The 16,937-nt window shown below is 45.8% G+C and overlaps 1 protein-coding gene across 1 annotated transcript in view; it reads left to right on the top strand.

The window, feature by feature from the left end:
• Positions 1–16,937, top strand: part of THBS4 (thrombospondin 4) — a 247,068-nt gene that overhangs the window by 133,289 nt on the left and 96,842 nt on the right. The window contains exons 13-14 of the mRNA XM_086960723.1: positions 10,272–10,431; positions 16,168–16,286. Of these exons, the coding sequence (XP_086816849.1) occupies positions 10,272–10,431; positions 16,168–16,286 (279 nt within the window). The remainder of the gene's footprint in view (positions 1–10,271; positions 10,432–16,167; positions 16,287–16,937) is intronic.

The raw sequence follows: 16,937 nt of genomic DNA, 5'->3' as shown, positions 1-16,937 counted from the left end.
ACAGCGATGAATATATCTGCATGGTATCAGACCCCGACCGCCTAAAAAGATACCCGATGTTAGACATCCTGATAGGAGAGCATCCTGCGAAATTTGTTCTGGACTCAGGAGCTTCGCTAAACTACATCTGCGCCCTTGAATACTACAACATGAAGCAAAGACCCAAACTGGAACCTGCAGCCGTCCGCATATTCACGTGGATGTCACGCAAACCTCTACCGTGCCTAGGCCAGTTTCACACCACCCTTACATTCAAAGACCGGACAGTCGATGCATACATCCATGTGGTAGAAGGACCAGATGTGGCAGACTGCCTACTCAGTCTACCCACGGCAGAAAGACTCAAGCTGGTAGAACTCCTCTACATGACTGAAGACGCCCCCGACATCGTAGCAAAATTCCCAAACCTCTTTAAGGGCCTCGGGAAACTAAACCACTTCAAAGTAAAACTTCACATCAATGAGAATGTGACACCTATCGCTCAACATCACAGAAAGGTGCCATTCCACCTCCAACAAGCCGTTGATGATGAGTTACAAGACCTACTTCAGACAGACATCATTGAACGCACGTCAGGACCCACGCCATGGGTGTCACCAGTCGTGGTGGTTCCCAAAAAGGGACAAGACAACAAAGTCCGACTGTGTGTCGACATGCGCGCGCCCAACACCGCCATTGAGCGCGAGCGCCATCCTGGGCCACACATCAGTGACATGATCACGAAGCTGAATGGTGCCACTGTGTTCTCCAAACTCGACCTCAATAAAGGTTACCACCAGCTGGAGCTTCATGACAAATCAAGATATATCACAACGTTCACTACACACCAAGACCTATTTCGTTATAAACGCTTGAATTTCGGCATCTCCTCGGCCGCCGAGATCTTCCAGGAGGCCATCAGACGGGTCATACAAGGCATCCCCAACGCCTTCAATTATAGTGATGACCTGCTAGTGTTCGGTAAAGATCAAACTGAACATGACACTGCACTGGACAGGGTCTGCCATGCGTTGTTGACCGCAAACCTAACTCTCAACGCCAGTAAATGTGAGTTCCACAAGGACACCCTGAAGTTCTATGGACATATCTTTTCCAAAGAGGGGATGAGACCAGATCCTGAGAAGGTAGCGGCGCTTGCTGACACCCCAACACCCCGAGATGTGAGCGACCTTCGTTCCTTCCTCGGAATGGCAAGTTACTGCGCGCGTTACATCCGCGACTACGCCACAATCAGCTATCCCTTACGTGAACTCACTTGCCAGGGCCAACCATTTGAATGGACTGAATCGTGCCAACAAGCATTTACTGTGATCAAACAAGCTGTTGTGTCCGCCATAAATCTAGCATACTTTGACACAAAGAAAAAAACGGAAATCACAGTCGACGCCAGCCAAGTGGGCCTGGGCGCCATCTTGGCCCCATATCGCAAAAACTCGGACCAACGTCACATCATTGCGTATGCAAGCCATACAAGCTGTAATGACTCGCGTCCGCCCGAACTCCTGGAGGGACGTGAAACATTCACCGCAAGACTCTGACCAACTGCGTCAAGACATCGCCGCGTTCCAACGCGTGCGTGACGAACTCTCCATTAGTGACAACGGCCTTCTCTTGCGAGGGGGGAGGATCGTGATTCCACTCAAACTGCGCCAAGGAGTCATCAATTTGGCACACGAAGGCCACAGAGGCATCAATGCAACCAAGAAAGCCTTGAGAGAACGCGTGTGGTTCCCCACACTTGATCACATGGTAGAAACAACCCTGAAAGACTGTATGACATGCCAAGTGGTCAGTCGCGAAGAACCCCCGGCACCGCTACAAATGTCAGAACTACCGGAAGGAGTATGGCAGCAAGTAGCAGTTGATTTCTTAGGACCGCTGCAATCAGGACAATATATCATCGTCATCATGGACGAATACTCACGATTCCCTTTTGCACATCTAATAACATCCACTCGAGCAACGACAGTAATTCCGGTGCTTGATGAAATCTTTGCAGCATGGGGCATTCCTTTGCGAGTAAAAACAGACAATGGACCCCCATTCAATGGCCATGAATTCACAAACTTTGCGACCCATCTTAATTTCAAACATAAGAAAATCACTCCATTATGGCCACAGGCAAATGGCATGGTGGAACGATTTATGGGAACACTCAAAAAGGCGATTCAACAGACAGAACTGACTCACAGAGATGTTCAACAGACACTAAACGAAGTGCTAAGAGCATACCGAAACACACCACACAGCACCACCAACCAGTGCCCAGCCACTGTGATGCTAGGAAGGACACCTCGAACCCGAGTACCTATGATGGACTCCACACCTCGGCAACGACATGTCACCGTTGACCACGATACACTAGTCGAGATAGATCACAAAAACAAATACAAGATGAAGACATACGCAGACCAGCGTAGGCACGCCAAAGATACTAACATCCAAGAAGGAGATTGGGTGATTGTCCTAAGTGATCGGTGCGCCAAGGCGGATAGTCGATATCTCGACATTCCCTTCCAAGTCATTAAAAAGAAAGGAACTATGATCACGGCAAAGGCCGATCACAAACAAATAACGAGGAATATCTCGCATTTCAAAAGATGCAATCGGAACACTCAGTGTGAGACATCGTCAAGTCAAACCTCAAGTGAGTCTCACAACCAAAGTGACAGCAGTGACCAATATCCTCACAGTCCTGCACGAACAATGGAAGTCACAAGCCACCGGAGTCAAACGTCAGGGCGAGAGAAACGTCCTCAACGTCTAAAAAGGAAACCTCGACGACTGGTTGAGGAAATGTAGTAGAAGCAAGACTTTGTGAAACAGGGGAGATGTCACGTCGTCTCGCCTGACCCTGCTTTAGGACAGGGCAGGCGAGCAGGAAGGAGGAACAGGAAGTGAGGTACAGGAAAAGGAATAGCCTGTAAGCCAGTGCGAGGCTGGCAGGGAATAAAGTAACATGTTCATGCAGAGCCTCCGACTCGGTGTATTTATTTAAGCGAGTGAATATGACACCATAGACACGAGCGATGGAAGAGCGGCAATGCAATTTAGCTGATTACAGCGAGATTTGCTTGATTTCTTCTCTGATTGCCGCAAGTTGGCTGTCTTGAGTTTTGTCTGGGGATCCAGCAGGGCCGGATTCCAGACGGTTTGCTTGTGCCTCCAAGAGAGTCAGCCGGGAATTTTGATTTATGCGCTGTGCCCGACCTTTGGCCACTCCTCTAATGGTGGCTTGACCTGCCTTCCAGACAGGGCCGGACTGGCCATAACGGGCAAGGGGCAATCCCCAGGTGAGCGGCACAGGTGGGGGCCAGTTCTGGGCCCCTGGGGGCCGTTTTTGTTACAGGGCCGTTTTTGCAGCATAGCTGCAAAATCGGCCCTATAATAAAATGGGTCGAAAACCCCGGCAAAGAGCTCGGCGGCAACTTCAACCCCCCGAGTGGGGAGGGAGGGACCGGCCGAGCACTTTGCCCGGGCCGGTTTTGGTTCCCAGTCCGGCCCTGCTTCCAGAGGGTGCCTTGGGACAGGACCGAGCCAATATTAGTGAGGAAGTATTGACACAGTTCTTTTCCAAAACCTTTTTAATCTCCTTGCTTTGTAGACACCAGGCGTTTAAGCGCCATGCCAGGCAGAGTACGCCATGAGGTTCACCCAGATGCATAAGTAGAGGTGAGTGGTCAGAGATTCCTATGGGAAGAATACCCTGTGTGTTACTCTATGACAGTCGGGGGAAGGCCAGAAGATCATATCAATTCTTGCCTGTGTGTGGTGCGCTGCTGAAGTATGAGTGTAGTGGAGAGCCCGGGGGTTCTAAGTTCTCCACACATCACAGAGGCCCGACATTGTCACCCAATTGATCAGTCTTTTTGCATGGGCTATGCGAGCAGAAGAGGGAAAGCCGGTAGAGTCAAATGTTGGCTGCATCACAGCATTGAAGTTGCCAACCAATATTACCTGGCCTGGGGGCAGAGTAGAGATTATGTTGGTTAGGTGGATCAGTGTTGGTGTGGTTGTAGCTGGCAGGATATATATAGAGATCAAGTTGAGAGAGCTCCCATCCAAGGACCCCGATAAGTGATGGATCGACCCTGTGGGTCACCTCTAACATGAGTGGGGATGAATAGAAGGCCTCTTCGGAGCAGGAAAGCTCCCCTCCTTGACCCCCTCTCAAAGCCCTAATGCCACACCCTGTTGAATCCATGGCATGCAAGAAAGGGACACCGGGTACCCAAGAGATGGGTCTCCTGGAGCAGGAGAACGTTGGGGTATGTCTTTGGTCATATTTCAGCACTGCAGTGTGTTAAATGCGTTCAAGCAGTCGATTGATGTTCCATGATAGGATGCAGAGGGAATTATTCCCTGGAGAAGAGTGTGCCATGTGAGGCAAATAGAGCATTGGGGTCACAGGACCCAAAGCCAGTGCGGGACTTGTGTGGAGTTCTGGAAAAGCATGCCTCCAGCATCTGTGGCATTGTGTAGGAAGTCAAGAAGCATGTATATTAGTATGTTAGTAGTGTGCTGCATGTATTCAACAAAAGATAAAATAGTAGGAAACACAAATTTAAACAATGGTCAACGGTCTAAACCCACCCAACCCAATGCCCCCCACCCTATACTTCTAAAACTGAAGCATCTGTTGCCCTAAATTAGAAGGTAATAAGCCAAAATAGTGCGTTTAGCTAAGAAGTTGCGTGATGGACCCCTCCTGTGGAGACGGATACATTTGCGGTATCAGCAGAGTTTCTACATTCTGCGGTTCAATGGGACCAATATCCCAGAGTTCAGTGCCGAGTAACTTCGTGATGCTGCTTCGCGACAGCGCCGTGTTGGTCAAATCGCTGGTCTCTGCGAAAGATCAGAATCTATGGCCTCCAAGTTCGGAGTCCTGAGGGGGCTGTGCTCAAGGGACAAATTGTCGGCAGATCTTGACCGCCTCCGAGGTGAGGAGTTCGTCTGACTGATGGTGTCCTCCGGCATCTTTGACGATTGCACCAGTTGCTGGAGCTGGCATTTTTCAGGGGGGCTAGGGTTTTCGAGCAGAAGCAGCCCCTTCCTCCCCCACCCCCCAGCGCCTTGAGACCTTCACGGGTAAGTAGTGTGCTTTATAAATGTCCTGATTGATTGATTGATTGATTGATAGGGTGTTTGCGCCAGTAGTGATCCAGTAGTTGATGGCTTTGATGTTGGCATGTAGGTCACCAATGAGGTTTGGTTGGTGAACCTTGCGGGTGTTGGTCCAGTCTGCATCCGTTTTCTTGATATCAGCTTACCAACACCCCAGACCACGTACCACCTCAGTCCACTCCCCAGATCCTCCACCTTGGCAGTTACTATTATGGCATCTGTTGTTGATGTAAAGAATCTACAGTTAGGTGTTTCTATCAGAAGAACAAATTACATGCCTTCAGTAATGGCCTTTCTGGTGGATACTGTATCTAACCGCAAATTCCTCCAGGTTTGTAGAGTGGCCTCTAACATTTAGGGCACAAGTGAGAATCTGGCAAACTGTCCGACCAATGTTTCCAATTTTCCAAGTTTGAGGGTGCTGAAGGGCAAAGTTGACTGGCAACATGCAGAAGTGGTGCTTATATGCAGCTCTGCTCTGTTACTTCCTGGGGGCATGGAGTCACTGCAGAGCCGAATGACATTATCAACTGGCAATTGAGAGCACTGCTACAAAAATATCTGGATACAGTTTAGAGCCTGGGGATATTCTCGAAGGCAGGAATCTGCCATTAAATAGAGTGTCTACCAGAGAGGAAAGGGAAAGAACTTTTTTTTTGGCCTATTTTTTTAACGGTGATAGCTTTCAGGTTTAATTCTAGGCCTGAAAAGGCTTGGTGCCATGCATATAAGAAATGCAGCCTTCTTGTGGATATAAAGATTAAGGAGTCAGTGTGAACTCATTACAGTCACTTTCTTTTTCCTGTTGAGGCGTTCATTACTGGATTTGTTAATAGTGTGCGCCCTCCTCTCTCTGCCTTACAATCAACATTCATGTCATTGGAGCTCAAGGCTTTGTTGACTTGCTTCATGTATGACATTTGTGTAGGCTAATCACCTATACTTCGTGGTTACTATTCAGGGCCCACTCTTCAAAGAACAATTAGGCCCTACTTAATAATTCGTTTGGTATTCTTGGTTGGTGAATTTGCTCAGAGGCATGTTTGTGTGTTTGCCCACTTGTTACATGAATCATGATAGTACTTTATTTTATACTGTAATAATAATGATTTCATTACCCCTACTTATTTAATTTTGTTATATTAATTCTTCGTATTGGAGTAAAAGCTCAATATGCACTTCTAGGGCTGTTATGCCTCCCGTCATCCATCCAGCCCCCTCGCCGCCATCACACGCAAACACAACCTCAACATCATCTCCTACGCCAACGACACCCAGCTGATACTCTCCCTCACCACAGACCCATCCACCACCAAAACCAACCTCCAGGAAGGAATGAAAGACGTCGCGGAATGGATGAAGCTCAGTCGTCTGAAACTGAACTCAGACAAGATGGAGGTCCTCATCCTCGGACAGTCCCCATCCGCCTGGGACGACTTCTGGTGGCCCACAGTGCTGGGCGCCGCACCAACACCCACGGACCACGCACGCAAACTGGGATTCATCCTAGACTCCTCCCTCACGATGAACAAGGATGTCAACGCCATCTCATCCTCATGCTTCAACACCCTGCGCATGCTCCAAAAATTTTTCCAGTGGATCCCCACCGGAACCAGAAAGACGGTCACCCAGGCCCTCGTCATCAGCCAACTAGACTACGGGAACGCCCTATCGCAGGAACCACAGCCAAACTTCAGAAAAGACTTCAGCGCATACAGAACGCCTCTGCATGACTCATCCTCGACATCCCTCGCCACAGCCACATATCTGACCACCTGAGAAACCTGCACTGGCTCCCCATCAGCAAAAGGATCACGTTCAGGCTCCTCACCCACGCACACAAAGCGCTCCACGACAGGGGCCCCGAATACCTCAACAACCGCCTCACGTTCTACACTCCGACCCGCCAGCTCCGGTCCGCCAGCCTCCCCCTCGCCACCGTCCAAGGAATTCGCAGAACCACCACCGGAGGAAGATCGTTCTCCTACCTGGCTGCCAAGACTTTGAACTCCGTCCCCGCCCACCTCCGACTGACCCAGGACCACCTCACCTTCAGGAAACACCTCAAGACCTGGCTTTTCGAGCAGTAGCAGCACCCCCACCCCCCTCCCTTCATCTCCTTAAGACCCTCATGGGTGAGTAGCACGCTCTATAAATGGATTGATTGATTGATTGATTGTCATAATTGTAGCAAGTGATTCCAAGAGACATTCTTCTATCTTTCGTCTCTAAGTAACCACTTAATGCATTCATCCTCCCTGAGAAAACCTACTCTCTGATGGGGCATATCATCAAGGACGGCGTTAAAATTATCGCTGGTTTAGTGGTAGAAAACTGCAGCTAAAGCGGCGATAATGGGCTTGATAATATGCCCTGGAGAATTCCAATAGAAGCCCATGTTCACACCAGTACATGGGCTTCTATAGAAATTTACACGGGCATATTCTCAAGCTCATTATTGCCTCTTCAGCTGCAGTTTTCTGCCGCTAAACCGATGATAGTTTTTAACGCCGTTCTTGATAATATGCCCCTGATATGTCTTCATTCATTAGCGATAAACCAGTTTCTTCCCTCTATCTAGTTTCACACGGATGCCAATTGAGCCAATTCTAAGCTTACATTTTTTTATAGTAAAAGTAGACAGTTCAGGGTGGCAGATTTAGAGTGTTGTTTGGGTTGAACGTGTGTTTGGTGAGAACGAGCAGCTCTCCACCTGATGGCCAGAAACTATCCAGGATGCCAAGCTGTAGGGATCGGGCTGAGGCAGATAGCAATGGCGCCAGCATTTTTGGGATGTGTTGGGATCCAGGGTTGCTAGCGGATCTTCACCAGTGGTGCTCCTGCTGTTATGATGGCCTCAGCAGTAAAGGTTTGCGCAGCAAACACTGTCTCATGCATATGCTGGCAATGGCAGTAACTCCACATGAATAGAGCTGGTCTAATTTTCTCTTGTTTAAACACATTTGACATCTACTTTAGAGACTGGTCTCTTGTCCTCCACCTGGCATCTCCTTTTGAAAAATGAACAAAGCTTTAACCCCTTTCCACAGTCTCCTGAGGCCCTTCTGGTGCACCTCTCCCCCCCCTCTTGTTAACCAGGCTCTGGACGCCTTCCTCTTCCTGCTGCCAAGAACAAAGTCAGCATCACCCAGTTCTCGTCTCTCTCTCTTGAAATCTAATAAGTATGAGAGCAGATACCAAGGGGCATATTTACTGCGAAGCGGCGGAGCGCGGTGTTAGTCTCCTTGGTTTAAGGCAGCAATCCGCCACTTCTGAAACGCAAGGCTGCACCATATTTACAACAATATGGTGCAGCCCTGTGTTTCCCCCTGCGCTGGCACTAGATTTAGCAGCCTAGCTCTAATGCACGCACCCTTACTCCATAGTGCAAGAGTGTCTACGATGAGAGGAAGATTGTTTATGTGCAGGAAGGTCTCCCTTCCTGCACATGAACAATCTTTGAATGCTGTTTTGTGACTTCTATGTGTGCTGCTTAATGCAGCACACATAGAAGTTGCAAAAAGTATTTTTTTTCTTGATTGTTTATGTACAGGAAGGGTCACCTTCCTGCACTCAAACAATCAATGCCTGTTGCTGTTTCAATGTGTGCTTCACAGCGCAGTTCACATAGAAACAGCGGGCCCAATTCACAGAACTAACTTAAGACAAAATCCTAAACTTACTACCATTTTGGTATTCACAGAAGGCACTTACTCATTTTGGTATTCACAGAAGACACTTACTCATTTCGGTATTCACAGAAGTTAGGAGTCCTAACTTTAGGACTCCTAAATGCCTTCTGTGAATACCGAAAGTCTTAAAATTAGGGTTTTTCTCAATGTAGTAGTAGTAACGTTGAGAAAAATCCTAATTTTAAGACCTTCGTTATTCACAGAAGGCATTTAGGAGTCCTAAAGTTAGGAGTCCTAACTTTACTACTACTAAATTGCAAAAAATCGTAATTTTAATACTTTCGGTATTCACAGAAGGCATTTAGGAGTCCTAAAGTTAGGACTCCTAACTTCTGTGAATGCCGAAATGAGTAAGTGCTTTCTGTGAATACCAAAATGAGTAAGTGCCTTCTGTGAATACCAAAATGGTAGTAAGTTTAGAATTTTGTCTTAAGTTAGTTCTGTGAATCGGGCTCAGCATAATTGAGGGTAAATGAAACATTTCTTCTCGTTGCGCCTGTTTAAGACCAGGTTTTGCCAGGTCTTAATTTTGGTGCTGCCCCATATTTACGTTCTCCTTGTGAATATAGGGCAGCTTCAAAATCAATGGCTGTTGTGGTGGAATGCCCACAGCAACACCCATTCCCAAGCCCTTTCACGCTAAGTATAGCGGGAAAGGGGCCTTATTTACAAGGCGGCGTTAAGCCAGGTTAAGTGGCTTTACGCTGCCTTGTGAATAAGGCAAAGCCTCTATTGCCACTACAACTTCTGAAAAGTGACATTGTGGTGGCGATAGGGGCTTGTAAATTTGCCCCCAAGTCTCAAGTAATGAATGGCTTGTAAGATGGGACTAGGTAGTTATTGTAGAGTTATCTCGGAGTTGAAGATATGAAATAAGACTTGTTGATTACCTCACATATCGAGATTCATCCCCAGTGTGACATAAGCCCATAGGAAGGAGGGATACACATGGCGATATCCTGATGATATGAAGAGATGCCCCGGATCGTGTCAGACAAATGTCCATGTGTACACATGAAAGATGTAGTTTTGTTAGAGTGGAGACTCAGTCAGCAAATGTTAGATCTCTAGCCATTCAATAGGAACACTGACATGACACACGCAAAAACAGAGAATGGAAATTAGTCCATTCCTCAGGCATCCTTACCTGGCTTCTTGTAGTGAGGGACAGTATTGCTGCAGCAAAGACAGATGCATGATACTGTGGTGACAATGTGGGTTTACATAAGGTTAGCCCAGACAACAAAAGGATTGTGCATACTCACCAGGATCTGCCCCACTATAGCAATGTCCATGGTCTAGACCATTTGTAGACGTATGGTCATGGACAATGTTTCACATTATGCCAGCACACACTAGTAATGGGTGGTGTCTCAAGTAGGAAAAATGATGATTAAATGCTTGGCTTTGGCTTGGTGCTTACAAAGGAGATGTGCTTGTCTTTTCTTTTAGGATAACTGTGTATACATTCCCAATGTTGACCAGAAGAATAGCGACCAGGATATCTTCGGAGATGCTTGCGACAATTGCCGCATGGTACTGAATAACGACCAGAGGGACACTGATGGGGACGGAAAAGGAGACTCCTGTGACGATGACATGGATGGAGACGGTTTGACAATTGTTTTTCTGTATCTCTTCTGGCGAACAAAATTTTGTGTAAATGGGAATGGGAATGGGAGTTGTGCATTAAAGTAAAATCACACTGAATAGAACTTGTGACTCTAAGGAGAGTTGCTTTGCTGTGTATAGTAATTGTGATATGCAGTCTGTGATAGGGTAAGGGTATTCTTCTCTTGTCACTTGTTCTCTACTGAGATAATAACTCTGAATTTGATCTTTACGCTGCAGTGCTAAATATGTGAATATGTGTTTATAATACAGAAACTCTAAATGAAATGTGCTATTGGTCCACATTTATTTTCAGCGGCATGGCGTAAATGAGTTCATACCATGGCAGTGAAAATATTGAGTGGAACCATATTATGGGTGGTGCATAACTAATGCTGGGACATTGGCATCCATATGTTTTGTAGATTGTGTTTTAAGAGAAGCGTGATCTGGCTTCCATCTAAATCCTCTTGAATGCCAATCAGCAAAGCAAGGTGGATTTGGTGCCATTGACAGACCTCATATCTGATTGGGTGATGTCAACAAGATTGTTGATAGCTAAATGTGACAAGAATTGAGAAACTATTCTTTTCATGTTATTTTCTTAAATGTTGGCAGAATGGTGATAATTCTTGGTCGATTGGGTGTTTTTCAGTGCCGACTTAAAATGTCTGCATTTAGAGATATAGGGAGGCATCGTGGACAAATGGGAAAATCTGTGTTTGTGCCTTGGATGCAGTAAGGAACCCTCTGCAGTTTACTTTTAAACCGTCTTTTTCTGCCCTCTCCTCTTTCTAGACTGAGAGCTGGCAAGGAGCTATGATGATTTCCTCTTTTGATTAGTTGTTTTCAGAAGGGAAGTTGAGCTACCAGTACTGTGGTACTTCTGTTAAAGTTCTTATATGTGCCCTAGGTTGAGGACAGGAGTTTATGAACTTTTTGAACACTTTAGGTGAAGAGAGTTTCAAGGGCCATTGAGGTGAAGAATTAGTGAGGTCAGGTCCATTGGAGTGTTGTACATTTTGGGGTTAGTTTTTGGTTAAAAAATTATTGACAACCGATGACTATTTTTTCAGCCTACCGACACTGACACAATTGCACGAGGACTCAGAGGTTTTCCCTGTGAAACATCAGCTCATGTTAGATTTACCATTGGTTTATCAAGTCCATGATATTCAAGTGCTTTATGAAGAACAAAGGGCAGAAGTCATTGCTTTGGAGCTTCATGGACCACCCAGAGTTGAACCTCCCCCAAACAAGCATATATTCAACTGCAGGACACTAGGATGTGACAGTGTTTAGGACTTTATTAAGCTAGTTGTATTTTTGTGCCTAGGGCAGTCTGTGCCACATCAGTCGCTGGCACATTTGGAATTTGGTAAGATGGAAGTGTGAAATATTTCATTGTGCAAGATGTGATGTGTGGACAGTTCTGGCTTTCTTAGATTTTAGATACTGTCTAAATGATCACTATGCTGCTGTTCTTTATTTGGACCTGTTGTTGAGGTTAGCAGTCTATCTTTAGCATGTAAATGTAAATGTAAATGTGTTTCGATTTATATAGCGCACTTTAACCCAGGGGTCCCAAGGCGCTTGCTTAGGGAACCCGTCCTGGTATTCCCCTGTGAGATATCCCGGCCGGGTATCCACAAGGCGAAAGCCAGGCATCCCGCCGCGAGGGGCCATAGTGGAGATTAAGCAAGCTATTGCCCAGAGTCGCAGAGTGTGACCCCGTGAGTCGAGTAGGCACCGGAGCGAGAATTGTCGACTCCATGGAATTTTTGAGCCCGAGACCCGCCGAGGCGGGGAATCGAACCCTGGTCCACGGCCAATCTCAGCTTCCGGGTCTGCCGCCTCTAACCACTGAGCCACACTAGGGGTTATGCTAGGGAAGTGGTCATCAGCAATTCATTGTTCTGTATTGCAGGTTCAGACTGTGCTTGACTCCTATGTATCTCTTGCAGTGCCTCTTTGGCTATCTGGTCTTGATATGGTGTAAGGACAGCTTGATTGGATAACCTTCCCAGGGGCATTTGTTTGCTGTGTCTGTATGTCTTCAGGTACTATGCTTTGCATGGTTTTTAATGTAAATCACCATGGGGTAACCCAGTATCCCTCAGAACCTGGGCAATACAGTACAATATAGACAATGGTTCCGTTGGGTATGCAACCTGATTCCTTCAATGCATGAATTTAATTCATTAATAATTCAGTCTAGTTTTCTAGTTACTACGGACAAAGCTCCCAACAAAAAGCCTGCTCACCTTAGAAATCCAGCACCAAAGAAATTCAGGGTAAAACATCCGTTTTTAATCTATGAATTAATCATTTAATTCACAAATACCCCTAATACATATCAAGATTTAAATCAGAACTCCTTCATAATTCATAAATATTTTACAAAAAGCGGCGCAGGACATACAGTGATTATAATGTGACATCAAGTGAAATGGTGACATTCAAAGTGTTTATATACAGTTAAGTGAGGGGAAAGGCAAGAAGTCTTTTGGCCAGTTTCAATTTTTTGGTTGAATTATGCCAGTAATCCACTTCAATTTGTGATCATGAAAACTGGGTGTTATGTACTGGTCCAAATATATCAGTTTCGTCGACGTTTTGACCCTATGGACGCCTGAGTAGTGGGTCTATAGCGGGTCTTCTTCAGGACATGGGACTGTGAAAAAGGCGCCTGCAAGTTAGACAAATTAGTTGTCAAAATCTGGATTTGAAGGATTGTGGTGAGAATTGTTACGACGAGGGACATTGACTAATCAGTACACTCACCAATGGGCCTTCGTGAGATGGACCCTGTATTTAACATGAAGAAATCACTTTTGCCATGATGAACTTTTTTTATCTGTTGAGTTGAGTAAATATATAAGGATAGGCATTAGTCCATATCCACTCAGATCGAATTTCTGGAAATTCCCACTCATTCTAAAAATCGAACAGACATATAACACTCACCCCTTAATTGACACTAGTCGTGTCCATCAACGTTTTTCATAGAAGGGCGGGAGAACCGTGTGGGGCTTGTACTGTTTAAATCGTCATGTGAATCCAACGATCTGTGAGGGAGAGGTGGATGTAGTCGATATGGCCATCCATATGCTTTAAGGCCATTATACACAGTATAAAGTATACACTCACCCAGAAATCATTGATAGTGGTCCCCACACCATACAGGGTTAAAATCGAATTTTGTCAAGGTTCCGGTCGCCGTATTAATCGGTCAATCTGTCAGAAAACAAGTGTATCAGAAGCCGTTTCTTGGATACACTGGACAAGCCAGCTGTTCGTATCCAAAATAGAGACATTTAAAAAAACTGGCCTGCATTTGTTCTCACCTATTTTACTGAAGTCTCTTAATACCGGTCAGTTAGCGTGATCATTATGCATCTCCTCGCTCCTGCCGCAGTCAACTCGCGACTGACCTCTGAGTCAGCCCGTAAACAAACTCGTCTCGAGGACGCCAGGGCACGTGAGCGTCATGCCGTCACTGGTCAGCTGACGAGCTTACGTATTGTCTCATGGAAGCATTTTTTGGTTGCTAAGCAGCCCCTGGTTACCGTCAAGGACCTCTTAAACGGCGATGATCAAAGCACCATCTATCACAACCGTGGTAGTAATCGCAGTAGTGTGATTAAATTAACGTATTGGAATACAAAGTTAAGCAGGTTATGCTCAATCACAGAGGGGATTTGCAAACTGGAACTTAACCTAGAGACAAGTTAAACTGTTACCATTATGAGGATTGAATCCTACAGCTTACAGCTTCATACTAACGATATGGGGAGTAAAAGGACTATGGTATTTGTGACACAAATCATGGGCAATTGTTCATTCAGAAGGATGACAATACATGTGAAAAAATATTCATACAGTTTACAAACTTTAGCATCCCAAGGTTTTTTTTAACATTCTCATATACCAAACCCTGACTGATATTTCGCTCTATTAATGCATCTGAACCCAGCCTAGGTCCACAGGCTACTGGTTCGATTATAGACCTACATATCTAAAATTGTCCCATCTGTTTTGCTGTCTCCTCACGCTCATTTAACCCCTCCTGCACTGTATTGAGAATGTGAATCCACACACACTCCTTGTAGTTCAGTGATTTAGTAATCGATCCACCTCTTGCGCTAGGTGTTATTCTGTCTAGGACCCTCCACCTGATGTCTTCTGGAGTATGCCTATGTGTTTGAAAATGTTCCACCAACGGGGCACCCACTGTGTTACACCTAATCCTACTCATGTGCTGTAGGATCCTGGTCTTTACCTTCTGTTTAGTCTGTCCCACATAAGTCAAGTCACAGGGGCAAATGATGGCATACACAACCTGTGCACTATTGCAGTTCGTAAATGATGTTAACTTAAACGTTTTGATATTCATGGTGAAACACGAGCCCTCCAGACAGAATCCGCAGGCTCTGCAATTGCCACATTTGCGATGACCAACCACTGGTGGCAAGTTCAACAAGTTCCTTAGGTCAGGCTGTTTCGGGGGTTCCAAGAACGCCTTCACCACTGTGTCTTTTATATTTCTGCCCCTTTTGTATGCGAATAAGGGCTGCTGTGTCGTTTGCAATTCTCCTTGGACCAGATTCCAGTCGCTCAGGAATAAAATCATGAAGTGAGTAGATCTGGCCCCTTTTTAAATCACTTTCACCCCTTTTTATCACTGCACATATAAAAAGAAAAAATACCCGCTCCACTGTAGTCAGGTGTCGTAGCACACCCTGTTGGCACTCGGCCTTCGGGGTGGGACCCCAATGATGAAGCATGTCACCAACTAGGTTGTTGAGTGAGGGGTCTTCAAAAAGGACATGCTATGCCCTACGTAAAGGTTGGGCACAAGTACTTGATTAAGCCTTAAGCTTTTGGCACAGAGACTTTCTCTGTTTTGCCTATAGCGGGTACTCCTCCATTTGTTTTGTTATAATCTCCTTCAGGGGACTAGGAGTTCCTACCTCACATTGTAGTGAAATACCCTTACTCTCTCTTATTGTTTTACTGCCTTTTTCACAGTCCCATGTCCTGAAGAAGACGCACTATAGACCCACTACTCAGGCGTCCATAGGGTCGAATCGTCGACAAAACTGATATATTTGGACCAGTACAGAACACCCAGTTTTCATGATCACAAATTGAAGTGGATTACTGGCATAATTTAACCAAAGAATTGAAACTGGCCAAAAGATTTCTTGCCTTTCCCCTCCCTTTCCCTCACTTAACTGTATATAAACACTTTTGAATGTCACCATTTCACTTGATGTCACATTATAATCACTGTATGTCCTGCGCCGCTTTTTGTAAAATATATATGAATTGTGAAGAAGTTCTGATTTAAATCTTGATATGTATTAGGGGTATTTGTGAATGAAATGATTAATTCATAGATTAAAAACGGATGTTTTACCCCGAATTTCTTTGGTGCTGGACTTGTAAGGTGAGCAGGCTCTTTGTTGGGAGCTTTGTCCGTAGTAACTAAAAAACTAGACTGAATTAATAAGGAATTAAATTCATGCATTGAAGGAATCAGGTTGCATACCCGACGGAACCATTGTCTATATTGTATTGCATGGTTTTTAAGCAAGTGGGATGATGTTTGGGGACCTCTCTGTACCCCGAGGCTGCAACATAAGTAACATTGGCAACTTTACATATCTGATTAAGTGCAAAAAAGAAAGTTATACTATTGTTCCAGAACCAACTATACATTTTTTACATCCAGGTATTAAGAACTTCTTGGACAACTGCCAGAGGGTTCCCAACGTGGATCAGAAAGACAAAGATAATGATGGTGTCGGTGATGCCTGTGACAGCTGCATTGACATCAGCAACCCTAACCAGGTAAGTAGAAGTATTTAAATGGCACTGCGGTACAGTGTAGTAGGTGTGTGCACTGTGCTGCCCCAGATGTAAGATAACAAAACCAAAAGAGGAGCCTTTTGGTTTGCTAAAATATTGAAGGAGAATCTTAACCCTTTAGGTGCATGTATCAGCCAATGGTCGACACACGCACTACCTCCCTGGTGCAGCGCATATCCATTGGCCAACACCAGGGAGGGACCCACTAAATCCTTCGGTGTAAAGCACTGTATGTTTCTATTTCTTTCCCTGGTGGTAATGCAGAAGGCTTTCTACGTCTCCTGTCCATCTGTGACATCAGCACACTGTGAGGTGCTCTGACATCACAGTTATCCCCACCGGAGCTGAGGGCAGCTGCAGGTAAGGGCGCGTTCGACTCCAGTGAGAAAAACAAGCCGAAAACGGCCGCCCCTGCATTCAGGGAGGCCTCATTTGAAAGGGGAGAGTCTCTCCTTTCAAACAAGGTTTTTCCAAAAGGGTTTCCTGGCCATGGATCGCACACCAGGGATGTTTTGTGGGGGGGGGGGGGGGGGGGGGGGGGGGGGGTCAGCCCTCTTGGGATTGGACCGCTTCACATGGACACACCTTACTGAATAAGCCCTTCCTTTTGAAATACTTGGCTGTGATGGTTTA

The sequence above is a fragment of the Lissotriton vulgaris genome, chromosome 3_1, assembly GCF_964263255.1.
Source record: "Lissotriton vulgaris chromosome 3_1, aLisVul1.2, whole genome shotgun sequence".
NCBI lineage: Eukaryota > Metazoa > Chordata > Amphibia > Caudata > Salamandridae > Lissotriton > Lissotriton vulgaris.
Note: the sequence above shows the minus strand (reverse complement) of the source record. Positions and strands in the feature narration are given on the sequence as shown.